The sequence below is a fragment of the Taudactylus pleione genome, unplaced genomic scaffold (assembly GCF_031769625.1).
Source record: "Taudactylus pleione unplaced genomic scaffold, aTauple2 ptg000086l, whole genome shotgun sequence".
In the NCBI taxonomy this organism is placed as follows: domain Eukaryota; kingdom Metazoa; phylum Chordata; class Amphibia; order Anura; family Myobatrachidae; genus Taudactylus; species Taudactylus pleione.
The window spans coordinates 21,736,531-21,764,361 of record NW_028284488.1 but is presented as its reverse complement, the minus strand read 5'-3'; the positions used below and the strand labels follow the sequence as shown (position 1 = coordinate 21,764,361).

At 40.4% G+C, this 27,831-nt stretch overlaps 1 protein-coding gene across 6 annotated transcripts in view; it reads left to right on the top strand.

Moving 5' to 3' along the window:
- Nucleotides 1-27,831, top strand: part of FRMD4A (FERM domain containing 4A) — a 481,635-nt gene that overhangs the window by 440,933 nt on the left and 12,871 nt on the right. For all 6 annotated transcript variants that reach the window (XR_015877834.1, XM_088468780.1, XM_088468779.1 and 3 more), the window contains exons 13-21: nt 2,172-2,310; nt 4,498-4,639; nt 10,516-10,649; nt 13,834-13,956; nt 19,597-19,825; nt 20,681-20,737; nt 20,947-21,184; nt 22,642-22,806; nt 23,392-24,251. Coding sequence is in view for 5 of the 6 variants with exons in the window: in XM_088468780.1 (XP_088324906.1) it covers nt 2,172-2,310; nt 4,498-4,639; nt 10,516-10,649; nt 13,834-13,956; nt 19,597-19,825; nt 20,681-20,737; nt 20,947-21,184; nt 22,642-22,806; nt 23,392-24,251 (2,087 nt within the window). In the remaining variant the exon portion in view is untranslated. The remainder of the gene's footprint in view (nt 1-2,171; nt 2,311-4,497; nt 4,640-10,515; nt 10,650-13,833; nt 13,957-19,596; nt 19,826-20,680; nt 20,738-20,946; nt 21,185-22,641; nt 22,807-23,391; nt 24,252-27,831) is intronic.

Here is a 27,831-nt window from a genome sequence, read left to right as displayed (position 1 = left end):
TGGGGTAAATGGCAGAGATTGGGAGGTGACATAATGTGCAGTATATACTGTATGTGTGGTACTCGCAGGGATATGTGTGCATTGGATTTCTTTGTTTAATGCTTTCACTTTATCTCTGCTTAAAAGGAAAGTAGATTAGCACATCCCAGTGCATGTTGGTAATATTTGTGTGTTTGCTGTAATTATTAATACACTTGGGAGTTGTCCACTGCTGCACTCTGGCTGACTGTATTGCAGATAATGGTTTTGTATTTAAAACAAAAATAAACAATTGTGTATTAACTTGGGAAAAATGTGTTACATTTCTATTAGATTAATATAATAAATAACAGACTTTATTAGTGTGGAGCTTTAAAAACTAGTTAACTCTTCACTTGCCTTAGTGTTAAATGATTTGCATCCAAAAGGAGCAGATGTTTTGTTGTGGTTTTATTTGATCCTGCTTTTAGTAAATAATTGTGGCTCTAGACTTTTGTTAATTAGGATGTGCTAAATGGACACATTCCCTCTGTCACAACTCCACTTTACAAGTACTAACTAAACAGGATGATCTTTTCAGGTCCTAAAAGTTGTATTAACCTGTTCATCTGACTCGGTAGTACTGTTAGCTATATCAAGTCATCTCATGTCCCCCTTCTTATTAAAAGACTTAATGGCTGTATGGTGTTTGGTTTCAGGAAGGCTCAGAGTATTTAATCTGTAAACAAGTATTGCACCTGGATTCATTCTGCCCTGAGGCTAGCGCCTTCATGAGTTCTGTGCGGTTTCCTCTGTTGCTTGAAGGGTTAAACCTTTTCATATCTTTGTGATGTTCACAATAAACTGTTGCACTTACATAATGTTAGGCATCCATTAGTAAGAATGTGTACAATCAGGATAGTTAATGATTAAATTATGTCCATGGCATGTCAGTTAGCTGCAGTAATATTAGACACATATAGTGGCAGCTCATATCTATGATATGAATCATTATGCAGTAAAAGGCATGAGATATACTTACCTGTCTGCTTCTTATTTGCTGGCATACTCATGTGTGCTTAGTGTACATCTTGGATATATCTACCAGGGTGGGCTAGCTCTTGTAGTTCCCATACAGCTGGCAGTGCAGCCATTACCTCCTACTGATGTCTAGATTAGTGCTTGTAGTCCAAGATCCAGGTGAACATTTGTGTCTCACTGTAGTCTAGGCCATACTTGCCAACCCTCCCTCATTGTCAGGGAGACTCCCTGAAATAGTAGCAATCTCCCAGATTGCACCTTACCCTCATTATGAAGCTGTTATATTCTTGGGGAAAAAAGGAAATCTGAGATATATACAATTCAAATGGCATCAGTGGCATTTTCTTGCATTGGTTATAAGGCACAATGATCCCTATGGCTACATACATTTTCATATAAGGTTTCTAGTGGCCACTTATATGGAACCCCAAGTAAAACACAATACATGAACAAGCTCTGAAAAGTATCAGTGTGCTTTCATCAACAAGTAGATCTTACTAACTGCTTTAAGGCTCATTTACATTTGGATGTAAGTAATATTTATGATGCGTCTCTTAGATGTAGAATTACACGTTCACTTTACAGCCATGCTCATAGGTGGTGCTGTCACAATCTCCCTGTAATGCTGAATGCAAAAGTAGGAAAGTATGGTCTAATGTGAGGCATTAAATGTTTCCCGATTGTACAGCCACGTGAAAATATACTAGAATATGCATGGTAGAGATTAACTGCTTTTCTTGTGAGGGTGCAACAATATGAATGTTGTCCCCTTTAAAGGATGACCTAAGCATTCTGAGACCAGCTGATAAACAAAACTTGTTGGACCTAGTAGTGCACAGACAGCCACCCAACTAGTGCAGCGTGCCACAGACATACCTCTAGTAGTGTGATTAGTCTTCGCTATTACATGAGCTATGCAGCAAACGTGTTTTGTAACTGGTAGAGTACTCTTTAAAACTGCCTGAGATTTTGATGAAACTGATGCTACTAATTTCTCATCAGCCATACGTGGGTTAATGTCAGCTAGTGGCCATCTGATTATCTGCCTGTCATGGACTAGGCAGGATGTAAGCTGTTTCTGTTCAGCACTGTTGTAAACTGATTTATACTTCCTGCTCTCATGTCTTTCTGATGTGTCCAGGGGAAATCACAGCTCATTTCTCTATGTGCAGGGCGTCTGTTACCAGGAGGACGTTTGGACATGGCGGGATTGCTGTGCACACATGGTATGCATGTGCCGCTCTCATAAAGTCCATCTGGGCTATGGCCATTAGCCAACATCAGTTCTATCTGGATAGGAAGCAAAGTAAGGTAAGTCACTTATGGAATGGTTTATAATGGAGTTGATTAGGCTTCCTGTGGCCACTGTCATGGAGCCATGATATAATAAGACCATTTAAATATGAATCCCAAGGTCAAATTTACATCAATCTCCCAAGTGACACTGTGAGATTAAGGCTCCCATTAACATTCAATCAATATAATTCCATTGGGTAGCCTAACTCATGGCTGCATTCTTTAAGTGTTTCCTGTCATATGCTGGATCCAAGAGGACCTTATTGATGAAGCTCTCTGTCCTGCTAGTTGTTAATGGCACATCTGTTTTACCAGCCATCCTTCCTTGCATATACTCTGATTGTTCAATTTGATTATAATTGGACCCAAGCACAGCTGTCAATAAGTCACATGCTATTCAGTGTATAAAATCACCATCAGTACATTCATTCAGTGTGAGCACCGGATGTTCTCTCATAGTAAAAGAACAACACTAGCAGCTAGGACTGACATCGAAAGCAAAACAATTTCAGTTATGTGAAGATGCCACTTAATTTACTTGTGTTAGACATTTCTAGGAAGGGCAGCAAAGTGTCCTCCTTCTTTACAGGGAATGGAATGGAATGAAAGCACATGCTTTTTTATCAATGTCCTGTAGCTCTGAAATAAAGATCTGTGTAGTCTCCAGATGAGCTCTAAACGATCCCATTAGATTTTACTGACTACCTGACCCTAAGTGATTATATGCAAGGTCTTTATTGTCACAAAATGGTGTCCATAATAATGTTTTTCTAAAGCCCACAGACGCCTGAAAACCTATTCATATTAGGGTGTCACATCACAGTGGGCACAGGTTCCTCCTTACCCACCCTCTCATAATAACACTCTTGAATTCCCACTCGCACCAAGAGTCACTTGTCTCTGATGGACGACATATCTCCTATCTTCCAGTGGGGATGTAGTCGGCATCCCGGCGTGCGGGATGCCAACGGTCTGAATACCGGCGCCGAAATCCCGACAGGTCGGGATCCCGACACCAGTATCCCGACCGTTGGCATCCCAAAGATAAGTGTTGGGGTGTTAGGGGGAGGTTAGCATTGGGTAGCGGGGTTAGGTGTTAGGGGGAGGTTAGGGTTAGGCACCGGGGAGGGAGTGTTAGGATATAGGGTGCGGGGAGGGGGAATTTAGGTTTAGGCACTGGGGGGGTTAGGTTTAGGCACTGGGGAGGGGGTGTTCGGGTATGGGGTTAGGTAAGGGGATAGAAAAATACTTACCACTCTTCTCTATGTGTGTCGGGATTCTGGCTATCGGAATGCTGTCAGTCAGAATTCTTAATAGCGGTATCCCGACAGCCGGCATTTCATACCCAACCCTACAAGATACAACATCTACTTGTGCACGACAGGAAAAAATATATTATACTGTTGACATCCAAATATGTAAGGGTTGCAAAATGCAGCATGACTTACATATCTTCAACCGTCCTAAATTTGGTGGGACCATTATATCTGCGTTGGAACATATGTCCTGACACAACCGGGGTTGGGTATGAAGCTGCATTTTGCAACCTTTACATATTTGGATGTCAACAGTATAATATATTTTAGTACATGTTGTATCTTGTATACTAAGGATTAGCATTGTTTGGATAATTTGCAGTCAGATGACCACAATACAAAAATCATGTGAAGACCTGGTGAATGAAATCGTATATGTATTGTATGTGTGCTCTATGTATTAGACTTTTTGTTGCAAATTTTACAAAGAAGCACTACAGTTTTGAGCTCCGCTTGCAGGCATTTCTTTGAAACTAGTGTATGGGAAGAGAAGAGGCGTCAAAGATATGTTATTAGTCCAGTCTTGAGCAATCAGTCACACTGACAGCATGTGGGTGTACAACTAATGACACAATGTCAGAGCAACATCTATCACTAAAATCTTACATTTACTGTACATCCCCATTTTTCAGCAAGTCATCTTATGAACCCACACATTTGCTGTCTGTCTAATCCGCTGTCTATAAAGCATTCTGATTTGTCTCTGGATTTCCCTTTAAAAATAGTCTATTTACACTGATTGGTACTAGTGTAGGGGAATAACTTTGCTAAAACATATTTTCTACCTTCAGATGTTTCTGGAGTTATCTATAGTGCAGTCAATGGATATGTGACAATATCAGGGACAAGTGAAAATGCAATAATAATGTTGTTTCTTAACCAACAGTCCAAGATACATGCTGCTAGAAGTCTGAGTGAGATCGCCATAGATTTAACAGAGACAGGAACTTTAAAGACTTCTAAACTTGCAAATATGGGAAGCAAAGGGAAAATCATCAGTGGAAGCAGTGGCAGCCTATTGTCATCAGGTGAGACTGAATGACTGCTGTTATCTTGTGCATTGCTGGGGAGTACTGATGTGGTCCTTATGTGGCTGTGAACTGAACATTACCACTGTGACAAACACAGATAATGTACACTGTATATACCAACTTATTTTATATTCCTTTTACAGGCTTATGGTTCCTTATAGTGCTGCTGACTGATTTTGTTCTTCAGTACTGTATAGTCATTCAAGAGCATTGAGGAAGTTCTATGAGGAAATCTAGAAACCAATGATAAAATCTCAAAATAAGTTACAATAATCACATGTTTTAAGCTCAACCTAGTTTTTATGAGCCCTCATTTAGCTTGACAAGAATAAACAGAGGTTACAGTAGAACAAGCAGATCTTGTATTTTTTTAAAATGGTTTACATTTTTACTCTGCCTTATTGTGTTATTAATGCAATGATATAAATGTGAGATTTAATTGTGACCAATCCGTGTAAACCATGTGCTGTTATTGTATATCACAGGTCCAGGTCAGTATTGCAGAGTGTATACATTGGCTGTACAATGCTTATTTTCTTCTTGTTCTACTTAATTCTGCATTTACTGTAGAGTGCATTAAGGTACAGTGGGGACAAATCTGTGTGTATATAGTGTTATCAGACCTTTTACATCTGATGATTGCTAACTGCTTACTCACTGACTCAATGGGAAGGAAATAATAAATGGATATTTGCTGAAAAACCACAAATATTTGTTACATTTAATCTGTTAAATATCCACCATCCAGGGTTTTATTTGTAGAGGGATGAAAGCAGCTGGTGTACAGTATCTGTTGTGCTTATTGCCCAGCCCAAGACCATGTCCTCCAGTTTTATCTTTCACATGGTTTCTTCTGTAGTCTAATCCTCTATATAGAAAATAGGGGTGTAGAGTTCTTTGTTTTGAAAGTCTGTTGCCATTTATCTGGCACACTAGACATTTCCACCAATTGTTGTAAAGGGCATTGCTTTTGTAAATGCATAACTCATTTGTTTTTCTGCCACCGTCGAGTTGAAATCTGTGATACAATTGTATAAATAGGAATTTTGTGTCAAACATGATTTGTGCATATATCTGTCAACTTGAACATTTGTATTTAACACAGGTGTTTCCCTTCCAGCGGTATCCTAAAAGTGTGACAGACGTGTGTCACATCCAGATTGTCCAGTAACCTAATAATAACCTGACTTCATGTAGTTTGTTGTAACTAGTACAGTTCCTGGTCTAAACCATTTAATATCTATTGAAATAATTGGAAAATTGAGAGAATGATGTTTTCCATTCTTGGGGGAGAAAGTCATTGGACACACATCTGCGGGCGTCCTTTTGGACAAGAGTGCCCAAGTCCTAATCCTCATTCACAGTATCAGTAGCTCTGTCCATTCATAGGAAACCATTCACATTCCCATTCTGATAATGAGGGGTATATTTACTAAAGTGAGAGTTTTTAGAAGTGGAGATGTTGCCCATAGCAACCAATCAGATTCTACTTAACATTTAACTAGCACCTTCTAGAAGATAATGGCTAGAATCTGACTGGTTGCTATGGGCAACATCTCCACTTTTAAAAACTCACTTTAGTAAATATACTCCTCATGGGAATGGGAATTGTTTCACTTTTAGTAAATTTACCCCTGAGAGATCTGATATTCTGTATATCAGTTGAAATAAAAATGGATTTCTATGTAGCTTAAATTGCAAGGAAAGCATTTACTCCGTAACTACTCTGCAAACTCTTATCAATAGGGGATTGATGCAGTTGACCCTGGCTGCATTATATTATATTGGTATTTTAAAGTTGTAAAGTTTGTTTGCTTTTTCACAGTATGGCTGTTTTGACACTAAACACTTTAGCAATATACATAGTTATAATATAATATACATAGATATACATAGTCTATGTAGTGTTACTGACACTGTGAAGAGTTAAAGTTCAAAAGTGGTTCTAATTCTAGTTGTAAATGCAGTTGTTGGACCAGTGGCACTCTGTACCAGAATGTACCCATACACTCAGACAGGAACCAATGGCAGTCTCCAGGGAGTATGTTGAATTTGTTCTTTTAATTGGAAATGGAGATTGTGCATCTCTGTCAGTGAAGAGCGCTCATTGAGATAGATGTGAGCACGTGTGCATACTGTGATGAGCTCCCATGGGTCCCTAGAATGAGAGCATTTATTGTGTAGTCTGGTTTGTTAGGATATCCTATCATGTCTACTTCACGGTTATGTTTTCAGCTTGGATCTCTATGTTAAGGCCTTTTTTTTTTTTTTATTTACTATAAGGTTACACCTGTTACTTGAATGTTATATTGATGCCATTGTACTGGAAAATTATCATCTTGTTTCTTTATGTACATACTTGTAAATATTGATTTTCTGTGAAGGAATTTTTAGGGTAAACACTGTACTAGGCGTTTTGATTTTGTGTCAATTGAAATCTGTTATTATTCTTCCCATTTTAGGTTTGTATTCCCGTGTGTGTCAGATTTCTAATGACAATTCTGTCTTATAAGTTGAAACTATGTAAGTGCACTGCCCAATCCTTGGCTCCTCAATAGGTACCCCAGGCATATTAATGAGGCCAGGACTGAGTGAGTCTGGGGTGTGGCAGCTGCTTCTTATACATTCACAAAAAAAGGCATAAAGGACATACTCCCTATATGCTGCATAATGGTAAACTAGTCCATCAATCTTACAGGTGTGCTGGCAATGTGTAATCCTCTTGTCTGAGCTGCTGGATCCACTTTAACTGTAATATATATCTCTCAAGATTTCAAAAAAATACATATAAATATAGCTTCAGTAGAACACAAGGGGCAAAATTTACCAAGCAGCATGTTCTAAACGCCGGCGGTTTTGCTATCCACAGATTTACAAAGGCCAAACCCGCTGCAAAACCGCCGTCTAAACAAATTTTAGACTAGAACGGGGCTGTCATTTAGAAACCCCTGCAAAACCACCACCAAACCCCCAGGGTTTAGAACCTGCCGCTTAGTAAATTTTGCCCATGGTATCGTTTGCAAAACACCAACCAAACTGTGACATTAAAGTGAGTGTATGTGCTGGCACCACTAATTTTATGGAGCTATAAGCAGTCTAGCAGATGATGATGACTGCTACATTGTATGTTTTCTACCAGATTGAATCTTTAATGCAGCTGCATCTATTTGCTGTATTTTAACTTTTAAGTTGCATATATTTTTAGATATTGTATGCAAGTCTAAATGAGACAGTGCATGTAAAATGGATGCCCCTATTCTTCTGTGATCCCTATCTGCTTCTGTAAAAGCATGCAGCATCTTACAATGTTTCTATTCCAATGTGAGGAGCTTAATATAGTATAGTTACTGTTCCTTCCAACTGTTTTCCCTTTTCTTGTGAAGGATCTAATGGAAGTAGGAAAATAATTCACAGAACACATGAATTCATTCTAAGAGCTTACATATAGCTTTCTGACAGCTTAGGTCTGTGACCATGCCATGGCTGGACCTTGCAGAGGCTGTTGCTAATTTTCCAACATTGTGCACGGTCATTGTGTTGAAGTGGTGAATTCTCTTTAGATTAGACAATTATAAAAGGTCCAAAAATAACTATCCGCATCACAAACTGATGAAATGAAATCACAGTTCTTGTTTTCCCTCATCTCATGAAGATAATCTCAACAATGTTGTGTCTCCACTCAATTTGTCCAAACCTCAACTGGTGACAGATTACTAAGCAATAAATAGCCCATTCTGGCACTGGTTTCAGCTGTAACACTTGTATATCTGGTAGCGATGATAGGATGGTGTGGATTTAACAGATGTCTAGAGAACTTGGCAGAAGACCAGTTGATCTAGAATGTTACAGATCGGTGGGAATTTGCTGCTCTAACCTTATATATAGTATTATCAGCAATTTCTTACAACTTGTAACCTTTCCGAGGTTACCATCTGTATGTGTAACAAAATGTGTTCACATTCCTCAAATAACAAGGGCAGGTAGCCCACTGTGTGTCATTATGTGCTTGCCTTGTCTCTAATTGTTATGTGGTTTATTCTGCAAGGAATGTTTCAGTTTATTTTAATTACAATACTTTACTGACCTGTAGCCATGTGTCATCCAGAACACAGAGTAGTCTCCTTCTTAATCAGCAGAACATTTTTCCTTGTTTTGTTTTAAACACAACCTATAAATAATATGTAAATTATCTCACAATTGCATAGTAGGAATGGCCTTCAATTTCAGATTGTTGAGGGAACTCCTTTCCTTTTTTAAATATTTTTTTTTCCCTAGGATTCTACATACAATATTATATTACTGAAATATATTTTATTTTGGAAGTATTTATCAATTAGTGAGGCCTTAATTATCTAATATGGTTTAGGTCTGATTGGTACCATATTACATTATAGTTTTTAGTTTTCAATATTCCTGCATAGTTAAAAAGAGAAATAGTTGTTATAAGAAAATGAATTTGTCACAGAGGTGCACATCGAGGGAGGTAGTTGAAATCCCGCCAGCCAAGATGCAGGCACTCTTCATGCCGATGCCGGAAACCCCTCACCTGTCAGTATTCCGGCGGTAAGTGGTGGGGTTAGGTGGAAGGTTAGGTTTAGGCACTAGGGGGGGGGGGGAATTAGGGTTAGGCACTGAGGGGGGGAGAGTTGGGTTTAGGCACTGGCGGGGGAGAGTTGGATTTAGGATGCAGGGTTATGGGTAAGGTTAGGGGTAGGGTTAGGATACATACCGACTTACCAGGATTCTGCCCACCGGGATCCCGGCCCCACACCGGATACTGGTGTGTAAACTGCTTAGTATAATTGTTTAATAAAGAAAGATCTGATTAGATTAGAACCAGAAGTGGTACTAGTGTTACGAATTGCAGCAAGGCATGTGTAGGCTGGTGGAGAGAAAGTGAACAGACTGATCCCATTGCTTGAGGCTCTTACATGTTACAACGTGACGTCCTTTTCAGTTAATGAGGTATGCAGAAGTACCTTTTCCGTATATTGTTTCAAAGGGCAAAAATTCCCCAATTTTCATAATTATCATGTGCTTTGTGGTTACTCTGAACGCCTAAAAATCCACATTTCTGAACGTGTAAATGCAAGCATATAGGAGTACACTTGGCATTATCTGTAATGTTTTAATGGCATAAAAAATATAAATTTCATTCCATACTTCTGTTCTATTTTAATAGTAAATCCAACAATATTACAGTAGGTTGTAGCCAAATTGTTCTAGATTGCCTAGGATATAAAATAGGGGGCAGAGTAATATTTATTCAAATTGAAAAATTAAAATAAATTTTATTAAACAATATTGTATGTGCTTTTAATATGTGTGGGACATGTCTGTATCTTCATAACGTTATATGTTCCATCATTCCATGATGAGCATGTCAATATAGCGGGATGTAGACCATTGTACAATGACAATAACTAACTAGGAGGAACTTCTATAGTAAATCAGTTCAAGTGGGAGTTATTTAATAACATCATACAGTGTTTTGAAATGTGCTGTATCCTATAGAAACCATTAAGGGAGATTTCACTTTCGAAATTATAATATATAAATGACGGCTATTTATTGCTCAGTCTTCTAAGAAAAAGATCATTTAGAGGTTGAGTAGCATAAGTTATTAATATACTTCTTAACTATATAAACAATGCTTCATAAAAGAGCAGTGCTGAACATGCCATAGATAAATAGCCAGATGTTCTCTGTTATTCAAAACTGAAACCAGTAAATGATCATGCAAGGAGAATCCTGTCGGCTACGCCGTGTCCCGTGTTGCTCACACATGGGAAGCTGTAGGTCTCACAATGAATGATCCAGATGTATAGCCTGTTGTCAGCTGGTTACAGTGAAATCATTTGTTTTGTTGACAGGTTCCCAGGAGTCCGACAGCTCACAGTCTGCCAAGAAAGACATGCTGGCAGCACTGAAATCCAGGCAGGAAGCTCTGGAGGAGACACTACGCCAGCGGCTGGAAGAGCTGAAGAAACTTTGTCTACGTGAAGCGGTACAGAGCACACTTCTCCTCCTGTGTTGTTTGTGTCATAGGTAGAGCAGGAATGCATGCGCAACATGAGGACATTCATACAGTGACCATATCGTGTTTGGTTATTCTGTATTATACACATGCTGGATTCACGACACTTTTTTCTGTCAATATTCTCCTTGTTGGAGAATACTGACCTTTTGTACCAAAAGATAACATAATTGATGTGTTTTTATATGTTACCTAAATAGACAATAGGGATCACTTCATGGAAGACCTTGCACAAAATCCTGCACTGACAGGCCTGCCAAACAGGATTTACATGATACCAGCGCAGGAGGCTCAACCTCCCTCTTCTTTCTTCTTTCTTCTATGCCTTTAGACAGAACAATGTATCACAGGTATAAGGTATAAATGCAATGTGGCATGCTTCACAAGTAAATGTGAAAAGACAAATGAAAACCCCACACACCTATACAGAGGGATGAGGAGAAACACACTGGTAGATATATCTGACCGTTTAGAAATAAAAGGCAGTACAGCAGTACAGCAGCTAGCATTAAAGTCACATACAATGCATATTTCAATTCAAATGGAATCAACTGACCAAACCCCCAGGGGCTTGGTAGGATATAGAACACTGTATACCTGACCCAAGGGAGAAGCATACAGGGAGACTGACCCACACCTATGAGAACCAACAGCTTTCAGCAGAGCACCCTAGGTGGTCTGTGAGCGTCTCAATACACGAGGTGGTCAGAAATAACAAACCAGAAGTGGGAACCCACACAAGAAGTTGCGTCTGGGTTGGGGAGGAGCGGCCGGGGGAGCACCTATCTCCCCTATGCTGCGTTAACAGCACGGTTATGCTGGCCTCACAGTAGCAGACACTATTAGTGCACTGCTAGTGCATCTACTACCCATCCCCGGCGTCAGACGATAAGGCCCGGCTGGTCTTAGTGAGAACGCGGCTCACATGACCTCACTAGCAGAAGCAGCCTCCGGTGCGTCTCCTACACCGGAAGCCAGGACTGCAGCGCATGATTCCCCGACAACGAGGCATCACCTTACCTTGTCATCTCCTTGGATCCGATTGCAGTCCGGGCCCCAGCGTCGCTGCTAGCTAAGCTCTGCTGTCACCCGACAAGATCCACAGGGCCTGTTGCAGGAGCTGGCATTTCGGCATCAGCAGAGTTAGTAGGAGTTGTACTACATGTGTCCTATTCGGACGCCTAGTACTACTCAGTAGTATAAAAAACGAAGGTAAATAAAAAAAATAAAAAGCCTGGGACTGCCTAAGCAGTCTCGCTGTTATAACAGGTGCGTCTGGATACTTGCCGAGCACCAAACAAAAAAAACTGAATGGCTGGGGGAGGTTATATAGGGAGGAGGTCCTGTGCATGCTGGGAGCTTGAAAGCTGTAGCTGTTGGGTGCAATGGATTACTCCAACTACATACCCCATGTATGTATCCCTGTGGACCCTATGAAACCCGAAGAATAAATGTGTATTATATACAGTCATAATTGGAGTAGCCCTCCCCAATTGCAGGGTGTGTTTCTACCAATTTGACTGTTAACTGAGGCTTTTGCTACAGTAATGCAAAACTAAAGAATTTATTTTAATAGTGGGGTTTGATATTCCCTCAGTTATACATCTCATATGACTTCTACTGCCTACAACCTTGTCATTCCCTCACATATCATTGGTGCAAGGTGTTTTCGTGGAGCTTTTAGCATGTTCCTATAATAATGATTGTAAAAAACAACTGATTGCATTGGCAATAAAAACTGTAAGTGAACGGTGCTTTTGAGAGTGGCGCTGACCTGGACAAGGTCTCGGTAGATATGGGGAGAGCTGGTGATTCTCACACCTAATTACTTTGTGTATGTAAAACTCTTAAAATTGTTCCCAAGCAGCCTTTCCTTGCTAATATCTCAGGAATCGTAATCATTTCCTGTGAGATTGCTTTTGTAGCGAGGCCTAAGTGTGGGAGGAAAGCTAAGAACAGACAACTGATGGGAAACAAAACCTTGAGAAAATGGATTGTGTTACCTGCACAGATTCTGTTACCGACTAACTATACTTTGAAAAATGTCACTACGTTATGTAACTTGGAAAGCAGGTTTCAGGGTGACAGCTGATAGAGAACATGTAATTTATACTGTATATTATTATAATTTATATGGTGCCACAAGTGTTCCGCTGCGCCTTATAAAGTACATAAACAAATAGGTGTCCAGTGACTTACAGAACAATACAATACAGGACAAGGATAATATACATTGCTACATTAGCAACCGAGCATAAGCAACCAAGTGTTTAGGTGCCCTAGTGGTGAGTAAGAAGTAGATGAAAGTAAAGTAGGGAGAAGCACAAGAGAGTAGAGGGCCCTGCTCGTAAGAGCTTACATTCTAAAGGGGAGGGGCAGACAAACAGGTGAGACACAGATGCTTTAGACTGGGAGGAAGGAGCATGTAGCAGCGAGTTAGGCTCACAGCTGGAAGGCTTTGATGTAGTAGTGGGTCTTGAGAGCCTGTTTGAATGACTGTATAGGTCTTTGTATGTGTGTTTGTATTTACATGTGAATACAGTGCAATAAGTAATACATGTAATCCATGAATAAGTGTCATCAATTGATTTTATCAGTGGTGATGAATAGTTCTAGTCCCTGCTGTTTGGAATATTGTGTAATAAAAACTTGACTAGCTGTATATTGAACACAGTGACTTTATCATGCTGATGTTTAGTATTTTATCATGTAGAGAGAATAGATAGAGAGTACACTGTAATTTGCATTAATTGTGTGTTATGTTCATGCATTGGCCTGCATTAAATCAGTGCGTAGTAAGCTAACACTATAAAGGTGGTTCAGTTCGTTACACCCTAAGTTCACCTATTGAATTGTCTCAGCCTGGTGATGACCTTGGATATAAATAATCACTTGTAGCTCAGCAGCAATTACCTGTGTATTATGGAATAATATACATGCCACATGTGACGCTGCTCTGGAATCGGAGGGAACTACGGACACTTTTATACCTTGAATAATGGACTGCATGATTCTAAGCTTGCTTTTACTATTGGTTGTGTAATACATATTCTAACTAAGTTGAGCCAGGTCATTTGGCTTCCTTTATGACCCCGAACTACCATCTGTTAGCATAGTAAGAGATCTTATTAAAGGTTTATTATTTTGTTTGCAGGAACTTACAGGCAGACTGCCAAGAGAATATCCATTAGATCCAGGAGAGGAGCCGCCTACTGTTCGACGGCGAATAGGAACAGCATTTAAATTGGATGAAGAGAAACTACATGCTAAAGGAGAGGTGAGTGAATGAGTGGAACATGGGAATGTCTATATAAATGTTATTACAGTATACAGATTACCATTAGACCTAATACATCTACTCGCAAAGCCATTGAACTCTGGCATACAGTGTCTGCTGGACAATGTGCAGTAGGACTGATTACCTATAAAAGCTGACAGTTACACCCTATTTTTCTGTTCAAAAAAAGGGCCTTAAAACAAAAATCTACATTTAGTTCTTCTAAACAATGAATGGTTAATGCTAAATGTGTATTTTAAACCTAAGTATTTGATATAGTTGGCTTTAACGTACACACTAGTAATCTGTCACTACTTGATGATTGAATCAGTGTAGCCAATGCCAACATTAACTGTACAGATATCGTACGCTGCTGCAGGGTGATGGTAGCACATAATATTTAATTATCCTGTGTTCATTATCTTCTAGTATATTTCTCTCATGAACACTATTAAATTATATGCAAACTTCTGTAAATTCATACTGATTATCTTGTTACACTTATTAATTCAGCAATGACCGTTTAACTTCAGCATACTCAAAGTTTATATTGCTGGAACTAGACTCCATTCTCCTAAAAGTTCCCGCAACCTGCTGAGGTACATTACCATGGCTAATTGAATTTCCCCCATAGTGTTTATTGAAATATATTTTAAAAAGTTTATTTATTTTTAGTACCAGAAATCTTGAAGCTCTTTTACAGGATTTTTTGTTTTAAAAAAAATCTACGTTTCCCTTAAGTGACCTCCTCCTCAAAGGAATCCATATTAGGGGAAATAATAATCTTACATCTAATGAAAGTATGTTGTCTTTCACAAACGCACCATTCTTAAGGGTGGGTACACACTAGACCAAAGGTTCCCAAATGCGGTCCTCAAGGCTCCCCAACAGTTCAGGTTTTAGAGATATCCATGGTTGAGCACAGGTGTTAAATCAAATTGACTCATGTACTAATTAAGTCACTTGTGGTTAAACATGGATATCTCTAAAACCTGAACTGTTGGGGAGCCTTGGGAACCTCTGCACTAGACAATATGTCGTCCGATCTCGTGGATCAGAGCAATATATCTGGTACTTTGTCTAGTGTGTACCCATGATATCCGGTCTCTCTCGGGTCGTTAGCGACATCGCCCGTAGGCCCTACTGCAGGGCCAACGGGGAATGTCACTAACTGTGTCATGCTGCAGACACTTGCTGCATGCCGGGTGCCATCGATTGCAATATCGTGCTGGGTACACATCGGCTAATGTGTACCCAACTCTACTGTTCTGCTTGGGGGGGGGGAGTTGCACCAACCAAGCCTTCTAAAGAGTGGTTACTATTGGCAACTTCTCCAATCAGCTCCTGCCTATCATTTTATAGAATGTAATTGATAGATGCTAGCTAGATTATTATTTGTTGATATTGGCAACTTCACTTGTCCACTTCTCTACCTTTTACAAGGCTTGAAACATCTCCCCTAAGCACAAAAATCTCCTACACTGTTTCACCATAAGCTGTAAAAAAAAAAAAAAAAAAAAGAGAGAGACGACATCCTATTACTCATACCTTTTTTTTTAAGAAACCCCATTGCTTTTGTGAATACAGTTTTATCTCTTCCACCCACTGGATCAAACGATAGTCCCTGTGTTCTGGTAGCTGAGTCACTTAGTAGCTATTCTGGATCGATAGCAGCCTCTGATTCAGCATAAAAGAACTTTAAACTGCACTCATATTCTATTACATACAAGGAAATCGAAGCTGTACAAACATAATGCAATATCTTTGAGTAAGAGCACTGTAATGTTTTGCCTCATTTTCAGTGAGTGTACTCATCTGGTGATCTGCTGTTGTGCTTGTGTATCATAGATTAAGATTGTTCTCTACTTCTCCCACCATTCTCTGGGTCAAAGCGCTGAACCGCGGCTGTAAAAACAGCTTAAATAGCTTTCAGGACAGGAATTTGCCAATAGACCATTGTCTGGGGTGACTTAAGAGCCTCCAGACATTTCTGCCATTGTTTAGCTTCCTGAGCCTAATACCAATTAATCAGGTTTAATCATGTCTTATAGGCTTGAAACCTGCTGATATAACCAGAATTTACCAATGTTCCCAGGATCTTTACACTTAATGCCGCATATCCACTACCCGATAACATAGAGTGATTGCACAATTACGACATCGTAATCGTGCAATCGTTCAGTAATCAGGTACACATCGGGGATGGAAATGTCAGAAAGTATCAGCGATACGTGCGCTCCCGCTGGTTGTTTCCAACATCAATCATCGCCCGAACATACTGGTCAACCTGATGATGACGTCAGGTTCAGCATGTTAGGGGGTGATTGATGTGCCTACACTGTAATCCTGCAGTCGTTTCACAGTCTGGTTCAATGTCATAATCGTGCAGTAGTTTCTATGTCTGCTAGTGGATGTGCCCTTTTACAAATTCCTTATCATTCTATCCAAATATTCAAAACTGTAAACGCTTCTCTACATATCTATTAAAACAGTGCATTGTTAATAATGTATGTATGTTGAACAATGCAAGTTTAGTTTAAATGCTGAGCCACTTAACTTGTAGGGAAAAGTATCTGCATACATTATGGCAATACACCAATTATATTACAATAAGTAAATTTCATGTCCAGTGCCGCAGAACTGTGCAGGTGACCTGACAGACAGGTAGTAGTACAGGTTTAGACTCCCATATCCAAATATTCAGAAATACGGAATTATTTTGGCATGACTGCGATAATGAAACCTTTTTGTTTTTTGATGGTTCAATGTACACAAACTTTGTCTAAGGTACAAATTATTAAAAATATTGTATAAAATTACCTTCAGGCTGTGTATAAGGTGTATATGAAACAATGAATTTAATTTCTGTACACAAACTTTGCTTGAGCTACAAAATTATTGAAAATATTGTATAAAATTACCTGCAGCAGGGCCGGCTGTAGGGGGTGTTCGACCAGTGTGGTCGCACAGGGGCGTCACCCATAGAGGGCGCACCCCTCCCCAACATCCCGATTTCAGCGGGACAGTACTGTCCCGCTGTTCCACTCGTGGGCCAAAGTGGCCCGCAGGTGGTCAAATCGGGAGATTGGGGCCCCCACCGCCGTAGCGGTGCCGGACTCCCGGAGTGTGAATGGATGCCGCGCGCGCATCCATTCACTGACGGCAGAAGGCTGGGCTTTACCCCCAGCCTGACGTTATTTGGAGGCATGCCATGCGGGCACGCCTCCAAATAATGTCACACAGGGGGTGTGGCCTATGGAAATGAGGCTACATCCCCAATTACAGGCGATTGCAGGGCGCTGTGTGACGGGCCGGCACAGGGTGCTCAGACCCCTGGAGCCGGCCCTGACCTGCAGGCTGTGTGTATATAACTCAAATATACACACAGAATGCATTTATGTGTCCTATTCTGAAGATTTCATTATGGTATGCAATTATTCCAAAATACGGAATATTCCGTTATCCAAAATACCCCTGGTCCGGTGGTGGTAGTAGTCTGTGATTTATTAAGCAACTTGATGTCCAGTGGAATGTTTTATGGCTGATTATAGTTGGAAACATGAAATTGATTTGTGTCACTTTCTAATTTATGGTATGCTCCAAAGAAGAATCATTTCATGTAGAGGAAGCTGTTCCAATGTTAGCCTATGAGTTGAAGGTATGTCTCTGCGGGTTTGCTGGTGGCACTTAGGGCCTGATTCAGCTTGGATCGCAATAGCAAACATCAACGTAATCTGTCACGGGCCCCCTCCTCTCAGGCCGGTAGCAGCGCCGCACTGATCGACTCTGAGCACTAGAGTGTGCCCAAAGTCTATAATGCATGCGCAGGTCACCAGGAATATGGCCGCGACGGCCATTTTTACTGTACTTCGCAAAACTACGGGAAAATGGCTGCGGCAGCCATTTTCCAGGTATTTTTACAGCGTTGGCGCCGACATGGGACTCCGGAGAGGTAAGTATAATTATGGGTGCAGGGTGTGCGGTGCGGGCCCCCCCTGGACCCAGGGGCCCGGCAGGTCTGTGTGTGCAGTGGCAGAACGAGGTATTTGAAGGCTCCATAGCAAGAGTTGTAAGGGCCCCTATGTACCACCCAATGGTAAAAAATATATATCAATAGAAAAATAGATATAACACATGTAACTATGACGAGGAAGATGCCGCTGCACCTATGTAGTTACGCCCGTGTGTGTATGTTTGTGTGCACACAGAAGAGAAGGCAGCAGTGGGCCTCTCTATGCACGAATAAGGTTGTGGCTGTATCTGCATATATTAGGAGCTGTGTTCTATCATGACTCGCAGATGTAATTGTGATTCAAGCTGAATATGCCCCTAAATATCATTGAGCTGCTGCAGGCATAAAATATAATGTGAATAAAGGCACGTCTTAACTTGCATTTATTTACTATAGATTTTCTACAAGTAATCCATTATGTGTAAAAAATGCCGAACTGTAAGTTTATGAATGGCTTATTTGCTGCTTGTACACCTGTAAAAATAATCCTCTTTAACTGGTTCCCACCATCCTGGAACCACAATGTAGATGTCCTTGTGCTGTGAATTTAACATGCGATGGCTTCCTCATCCTGCACTGGAATTAGCAGACTGGGATCACTGCAATGACTAGAGACATTAAGTAGTTAAGAGATTAGAGAAAATGTGCTCTCACTTACAGAAAGTTTATTTCGTACCCAGATGATGCCATTATGGGGCTTTCCCTCAAAGCATGTGGTAACATCTGTTATTTCCCACCACGGCCCTACCTGTGTGGAGTTTGTATATTCTCCCTGTGCTTGTGTGGGTTTCCTCTGGGTACTCCGGTTTCCTCCCACACTCCAAAATATTGTTGGGCTAATTGGATCCCACAAAAATTAACCCTAATGTGTATGCGTGTGTAAATGTGGTAGGGAACATAGATTGTAAACTCCACTGGGGCAGGGACTGATGTGAATGGCCAAATATTCTCTGTACAGCACTGCAGAATATGTGTGCGCTATATAAATAACTGGCAATAAATATTGATTTGGGGATTACACTAATTGCATGAAAGTATGATGGGCACAATGAGTAAGTGCAGTTTTGTCTATTACTGACATGTTTTCCCAAAAGGTCCAGGCAAAATAGATATTTATTTCACTATGCTACCAAAATACACCCCTATTTGTATAGTACATAAATGTAAATGATATTCACTTTAACGGTTTGGTGTGGTGATTAAGGGGTTAATGAGTTTAAGGTGTTTATGAGAGATGTGTGCTCAGCACCCTGTGATGTGTTTGAATAGAACCTGAAATTATAAAAGCTTTTATCCTTATTTAATTCAGGAGATGAAGGAAACCATGGGTGACTCATGAGAGAGTTGTGGTTAAACATTATTTGGATTGAAGCATGATTCTCCTAGCTGCCTAAGAATAGTTCAGTTACAGGGTGGTACTTTCACTAAATGAGCTTATAAGAGCAGGACATGCTTATTAGAAAATATCAGTGATGTATTTTTAATTTCAAATAATATTAGCAATGAATGTCTTTATATTTTAACCTTGGTCTTGTAGGTACTTTGGTTGTTTTAAACTTGAATTAAAGTTGCATGTTCTTTGCAATCCTGCTTTGATGTATATAGTAAAGTCTGCAATAATGTTGTAGGAAGTGGAGCTGGAACGTCTGGAGAGAGAGTTTGCTATTCAGTCCCAGATTACAGAGGCCGCTCGTCGATTGGCCAGTGACCCTCATGTAAGCAAAAAGCTGAAAAAGCAAAGAAAGACCTCCTATCTCAATGCACTGAAGAAGCTACAGGAGATTGAAAACTCCATTAATGATTATCGCATTAAGTCTGGCAAAAAGCCCACACAGAGAGCGTCCTTAATCATAGACGGTGAGTGTTCTGGTGTTTCAGTATATTTGTCCGGGTTGTGCTCTCTAAGCACTTCAATTTGAATCAGACATTTCACTCCTACATCAGGCTTCTCCGCTCCCAAATCCATATTTCAATAGAACGGCAGTGAGCTAGCAACTTATTATCAGACAGCCATAGAGTTACAAATGTACTCCATTATAGCAAAGATCTTTTTATTGTATTGTATGCAAAAGCTATATCATTTATACATTGTGCTTCCCATGAAAGTATAATAAACCTCATACCTACTGGGGTATATTTTTGCAATTAAAATGAAATGTAAAAACTGTCTTACATGCTTTTACTAGTAGAGTTTTTGCAAGTGTTTGGAGCTCACTAAGTTTCCCCAGTGCGCTCACACCTGATTTGGAACAATGCATATAGATCCAGAACGCTAGTAAGAACAGCAGTGCATGGAGACTCCAGAAGCAGTACTGTCTAGTGCGAGACCCATTTTATGTACGTCCTGTTCATTTTCCTTCTACCTGCTTAGTGGAAGGGGAAGATAGCTACAACAATATTCTAGTGGCTTAAAAAGTACGGTTACTTCTGCCACTGTAATCACAGTTAGGGGATAGGTACACATGGTAAATATAAACAGCAGAGCTTTTAGAAGTGTCAGTTATGTATAAGAAAAACATCCAATATGTGTGCTATGGTTTACAGTGTAAGTGCTTTGCACTTGTTATTATACTAGCCAGTGTGTGTTTGGTTCAGGGCCTGGAAGAGTATGCATTGTATTAATGTGCACACTTTGTCTTTACTATAGATTTCATATATTAAAAAAAAAAAAAAAAATGCATGACCTTTATGGCCGTGTTTTTCTCTTTACAGAAGCAAACCTTGGGAGTGAAGACAGCTCACTGTCCGACGCACTTGTTCTTGAAGATGGTATGTATTGCACAATAGAAACAAATTGGGTGCAGCACTTAAGTTGTATTTCTATGACCTATAATAACTGATTTTAGCAATAACAAACCATACAGGCAATGGTCTGTGATTATGTTCCGTTGCAGTATTGATTTTTTTGTAAGTTCTTTTTAATTTTACATCCTAATATGACTTATTTATTTTTATAATTCTTTGTTTTTCTTCTACAGAGGATTCTCAGGTTTCTAGCATCATGTCTCCTATGCAGTCTCCTCATAAAGGCCTGCCGCCAAGACCTCCCTCCCATGCCAGACCCCACCCTCCACAGTCACTGGATGGACTGAGGCAGTTACACTACCAGAGAAATGACTATGACAAATCCCCCATAAAGCCCAAAATGTGGAGTGAATCTTCCTTAGATGAACCATATGAGAAAGTGAAGAAAAGGTCATCTCACAGTCATTCCAGGTAATCACTAATCCATATAGCTACAGTGTGAGTACTAAACCCTAACCCAGCGGTTCCCAAACTTTTTTGAATCACGGCACCCTAGAGTATCAGCATTGAGACTTTCGACATTTATTTAGTTAAGTGAGGTAAATTGTGCTACCTGTCATCCTTCAGCTCAGTTATGTGGTGGGGACAGGTTTGCGCTTCTGTTTGTCCATATATTTACATTACATTGACCATAAATAATTTGATTTGGTGCTGGACCACCAACCTGAGGCACCCCAGGGTGCCACAGCGCACAGTTTGGGAACCACTGACCTAACCCATCATTTGCATTGTTCAAGTCTTATATATCATAACCCATAGTTGCCTACATTTCATTTCCCCTCCATGGGAGATGTCCGGGGAGGAGAAGCAAATGAGTTGTGAAGGGGATGGGGCCTGACTGTTCGCGTCATTAAGCCCTGCCCCCTTCGAAGTAAATAGCCGTGATTGCAGCAGATTTACATAGGAGGCGGGGCTAAATGACACGATTCATGAAGATTTGCGTCATTAAGCCCCGCCTCCTACACGGGGACCCGCAATCGCCGCAGAAATTCTCCCCATTGTGCCCACTTCACTAGGAAGTGGGCAGAATGCGGGAGAAGTGCCTACCCTTCGTGAGCCTCCCACGAGAACCGGGATGGTAGGCATGTATGTCATAACCACACTGATGTCATCTGAGTATAAGGGAAAGTATATCAGATAGACAATATAGTACTGTTTTGGAGGTCTGTTCCTTTATAATTGTGTGTTGGGCACATTTATATTGTGTAATAAACCACAGATCTAGTTTATTTATGCAGTAATTGTCGTCTGACAATGCTGCCTATTATATCCATTCTTGGGGCCTGATTCTGATTTGGGAATGAAGTAAGAAAGAACAAGTAACTGTGCAACTTGGCAAGAAATGCTGCACTGCAGATGGGGCCAGCTTTGTACAGTGCAGAGAGATGTAGATGTGAGAGGGGCATGCTCTAGCTCAGATCTGAATTGCAGTGTAATAAAGCTATATGCTTATGTGGGCTATATGCAGAAGCAGCCAGTATTTACCCTGCATGCAGAAAAAGGATGTATTGGCACCCCTTGGTGCACTACATGGCTTGTCTGGGGGGGTACACAGTTACTTGCTCTTTCTTGCTTTACTCCCAGATCACACAAGCATTAATAAATCACCCCTGATGGCCTAAAAAGATGATTCCTCCCATCACTCTGCCCATCTTCCCTTTTGCTTCCTAACTCAGACTAAAGTAAAAAACCCTTGGCATCTGCTCACTGCGCCTATGTCTACTCTAATGTTTATTCTAATGTTTTATATGATAGGAAGAGTATGGTTTAAAGTAGCACATCCCTGCTGTCTTTCTATACTTTTTTTTTTTTTCTTTTCAATATACCATTTGGAATTATTCCTGTAGTAATTGAGATTTACTTTTCAGTAACCACAAAAGATTTCCCAGCACAGGCAGCTGTTCAGAAGCTGGTGGGACTAACTCTCTACAGAACAGCCCCATCCGGCATCTGCCTCACTGGAACTCTCAGTCCAGCATGCCATCCACACCAGACCTACGTATACGAAGCCACCATTATGTCCATTCAACCGGGTAAAAGGTTTTATCTTTGTAACATTCCTTAGAGAGTTTAGCACTAAATACTACAAATTATTCTGGCTTTAGTGAATATTTAAATGTTCTATATGTAAATTCAGTTCTCACTCTGTTAATCAATAGGTGTGCCTTTTTTTTTTTTTAAATGCTAGGTGTACTTTCTTGCACCATAAATGAGTATCTCTGCAATATTAACAAATGTACAAATTATAAAGTACCAACCAAACAGCTCCTAACTGTCATTTTTCAATCACAGCCTGTAAAGTGACAGGAGCTGATTGGTTGGTACTTTTTCTCTCCAACACTTAGCACACCTCACTCCTTAATTTCAAAAGCGATGCATTATTATATGATTTCTAAAGTGCTTGCACCACATGTGTGTTTTAGTGATTGTTCATATCTATAATGGGATCAAGGGATATATTTTGTCAGACAATGATGTGGATTTATTCAGCAGGGCTTGGCAAAATGAAATATTTACTGGGGCAATCTGAGATGCATACATCAGTGCATGTTTATTTTATGTAAACAACTTGACTATGTTTGTTGAGATTTCAATGACTGCTTATTACTTATTTACAGATCAGTGGACATAAGCCCTACAAGGCTGCACAGTTTAGCACAGCAGTTTAGGCACCGCAGCTCCAGCTTGGAGTCACAAGGAAAACTTTTGGGCTCTGAAAATGAAACGGGGAGTCCCGATTTCTATACACCTAGGACTCGTAGCAGTAATGGTTCTGATCCTATGGATGACTGCTCCTCTTGTACTAGCCATTCCAGTTCTGAGCACTATTACCCAGCCCAGATGAATCCAAACTACTCAACTCTTGCTGAGGATTCTCCCTCCAAAGCCAGGGAGCGTCAGAGACACAGGCACAAGTCTAACGGAAACCTTGTGTCCTCCAATTCAGGGAGCATGCCCAATCTGGCTGCCAGGAATGGAACCGGACACCATGGGGTTTACCTGCATAGCCAGAGCCAGCCATCGTCACAGTACAGGATCAAAGAGTATCCTTTGTACATTGAAGGAAGCTCAACACCTGTTGTCGTGAGGAGTCTAGAAAACGACCAAGAGGGGCACTACAGCGTCAAAGCACAATTCAAAACATCTAACTCTTACACTGCGGGAGGGATGTATAAAGAGAACTGGCATGGGGATGAGACTGTAGACTCTGTGAGGCTCACCCCCTCTCGCTCTCAGATTGTAAGGACTCCGTCACTTGGCAGAGAGGGCCATGATAAAGGCTCAGGCAGGACTGGGGTATCTGATGAGCTACGGCAGTGGTTCCATAGGTCAAGCTCATCTCATAAGGAGCACAACCGACTTTCACATACTAGTTCCAACTCCTCGGACAGCGGCTCTCAGTACAGTACATCTCAAAGCACCTTCATGGCGCACAGCAGGGTAACAAGAATGCCTCCAATGTGTAAAGCAACAACAGGTAAGACATGTTTCACAGAAATATATTCTCTAAAAGAAAAAAAAAAAAAATCATAAACTTGAGTAACAAGCATGTAAGACTCAATCTATGATGATGATTGGCCAATTCATTTTCAGTACATAACCAATCATCAAAATGGCTTTTGCGATCAGATTAGTTCACAAATTGTCTAGCATTTAATTTTGTGGCATTTGCATGCAGTCTTTAACCTGATAGAACACAGCATAGTTGTTTGTAGACTTTTTTTTTTACTGAAAAACTTACATCTTAAATTCTGTAGATCTCTAGGCAGTATTATATGAGGCAATTATCAATTTCTGTTTATTGGCATATTCCCTTTTTATACACAGCCTATTTGAAAAATGTAAAAGGTTTCTTCCTCTTCGATCTAACTTATTTCCAACAGCTTTCCTAGGTGGGTGGTCTGCGCCTCACAGCGTGGTTAGCATTCTTGTGAGCCAAACTTCAGTGCACTCTATACATTGTGTAGCAGGATAGACAGGATGTTCTCCGCTTGCTGGCTTATAACTCTATAGATGTTCTTATGATATATTTTCACTTGTTTTCAGAATATAAAATATTGTCTACTAAAGTCACTTCTACACTTATAATGCACTGTTATCGATTAATTGGGTCATTATTTTACAACGGACTTCGCAGCAATGCTTTTACAGGAACTTCACATTTCTAGTGTTGATGATCTTAATAAATGACAACTAGAATCTGAATTTTATAGGTGTTACTAAAATGTAAACTGTAAAGTATGCCTGGGAGCAAATCTATTTGAAAAAAAATGGTGACTATTTAATATCACACACTCGATTCCTAGATTTATGTTTGTGACTTTCACCCTGCATCTGGTCAACTTGATACAGAGCCACAAACCAGCATAGCCAGCTGTAGAATCCAGCCATGGTTCCTGCCTTTTGTGAATATCTGGAGTGTAGTCCTATGATAAGCATATTGTCACTTCCATTCTGAAACCAGCAGGAGTATTTTCCTCATCATCACCTTTATTACGTTCATATAAAAGGATTATTCTTATGTGACTGAAAATGTTTCCTTCATGCTGTTATTTTGTTTGTAATCACAAATCCTGTGTCTTCAGTAATAACTGGGTCACAAGACTGTATAGTAGAGGAGGCTAGTCAATAGTAGGCTTGCTGGTAGAGAAGACTAGCCAAGGGAAGACTTGCTTGTAGAAGAGGCTAACCAAGGGCAGGCTTGCTGGTAGAGGCGGCTAGCTTAGGACGCTAACCAAGGGAAGGCTTGCTGGTGGAGGAGGCTAGTCAAGTGAAGGCTTATTGGTGGAGGAGGCTAGCCAAGGGAATGCTTGCTGGTAATTGAGGGCTTCAGAAGCTTATCTGAAATATTTATCCTCCCAGCTTATATAGTAAGACCTACATATTGTATAGTCAATCCAGATTGTTTTGAACCCTGAAATGTCTGCTTTTTTTCAAGAGGTTATCCTGGTTTTCTACCCTGCGTTAATAATAAAAAATAAAAAAAAAAGCTCTAAATTAGCCTATTATTTTATTAAAATATACTGCCATATGGCCTTAATTCTTTTTGGATTTATACATACTTAATAGTACCCACCCTTTCATAATCTATACCCAGGACATGACAACTCCTACAGCTCTTAATGACCTTGTTTCTGCTACAGTCTAGAACATTTTATTGGTTGTACAAACCTATGTATTATGACTGCAAGCAGAGTGTTTAAAGATGAGGAAAAGGGCAAAATAAATGTAGGTGGAACAGATTTTTTTTTTTTTCCCTATCAAAATGATTAATAATGCAGACCTAGTTATCGTTTGGTATTTTTTGCACTAGTTTTGTTTTTAGCTGGCACGCTAAATTGCTTTGAATTGGAGGCTCCTGGAGTGCTTTTCTTACTAGTGCTTTTAAAAGAATGCCTAGAGGCCGCACATGAATGTTAACGAAATCTGAAGCGTAACAGAAAACTTTATAACTAATATCTCCTTGGCAACCATGGTACCAGGTCATTCACTCTCTTAGTAAAATTGAAAGGGCCATTGAAATGCAGGAGAGTGTATGAATACTTGCAGACAACATTGCAGCAGGAAATGTGTCATGTTGCAATTGTATGAAATTGCCAAAGTAAAACTATGCATTATATCTCTGTCTTCTTCACCAGACCCTAGGTGCAGATTCAGTTAACTGTGAGGTTTCATATAGCCTTGAGGTTGTTTTTGTGAACAATTACAGTAATGAAAACATTGCTCGTTTTTACTTTCACCCTATGAGTTGCAAGCAAAACTGTGTGAAGATTACTACAGTACCTAGGTCAGGGCTAAGCAACCTGTGGCACTGCAGCTGCTGTGGCACTACACATCCCAGCATGCCCTGCTACTGTTTTGCATGCCCCAACAACAAAACTATAGCAATGCATGCTTGGACGTGTAGTTATATATCAGCTGGAGGGCCACAGGTTGCTTAGCCCTAACTAGAACATTGTATGGTAACCTAGCCACAAGTTCCAATAGTATAAAATTAGAATCTGGAGCCAACAGTGGTATATATAACAATAAATCTCCAGTGACAACAGCTGCACACCTATAAGGTTTTGCCAATCCTTTTACAAAAAGGTACTAGAGAAAATCACTATATAGGTGACACTTATCACACAAGATAATCGTTACAAGGAAAAACATTTTTTACAACAACAAATCTTTACATTTGCAATGATCATAAAAATATATATAACAATGACTGCACAATATGACAAACATAGGCGCTACACAACAGCATATATACGGTAGATATGTGAATTACTGGCAAGCATATATATGAACTAAAATGTCTCTTGTTATTTATATGGCGCCACAAGTGTTCCGCAGCGCCTTACAAAGCACATAACCAAAAAAGTGACTTACAGTACAATACAATGCACGACAAGGACATGGATAATATACATTGATACATTGGTGGCCATAACACCCAAATAAGCAACCAAGTGTTAGGTGTCCTAGTGGTGAGTAAGAAGTAGATGAAGCTAAAGAAAGGAGAAGTACAGGAGGGTAGAGGGCCCTACTCGCAAGAGCTTACATTCTCAATGGGAGGGGCAGACAGACAGGCATGATACAGATGGGGAATTCAGGGAGGAAGGAGCATGTAGCAGCAAGTTAGGATGAGAGCTGGAAAGCATTGATGAAGTAGTGGGTCTTGAGAGCCTGTTTGAAGGATTGTAGAGGTGTGGAGAGTCTGGTGGGGAGCAGCGCGGGCAAATTTTGGAGGCAGGAGTGGGAGGAAGTAATCAGTTGGCATGAGAGGCGGCGTACATTTGTTGAACGAAGAGGGTGGACAGGAGAGTGAAGGGAGATGAGGTCAGAGAGGAGTGTGTGAGGGCTTTGTAAGTGAGTGTGAGAACCTTGAATTGGGTTATGAAGGGGAGCCAGTGGAGGGCTTGTAAGAGAGGGGAGGCAGATGTAGAGCGTTTGGAGAGAAAGATGAGTTGAGCGGCAGCATTGAGGACAGACTCGAGAGGGGAGAAATGGGAGTTGGGGAGGCCAGATAGGAGGAGGTTACAGTAATCCAATCTGGAGATGACCAGTGA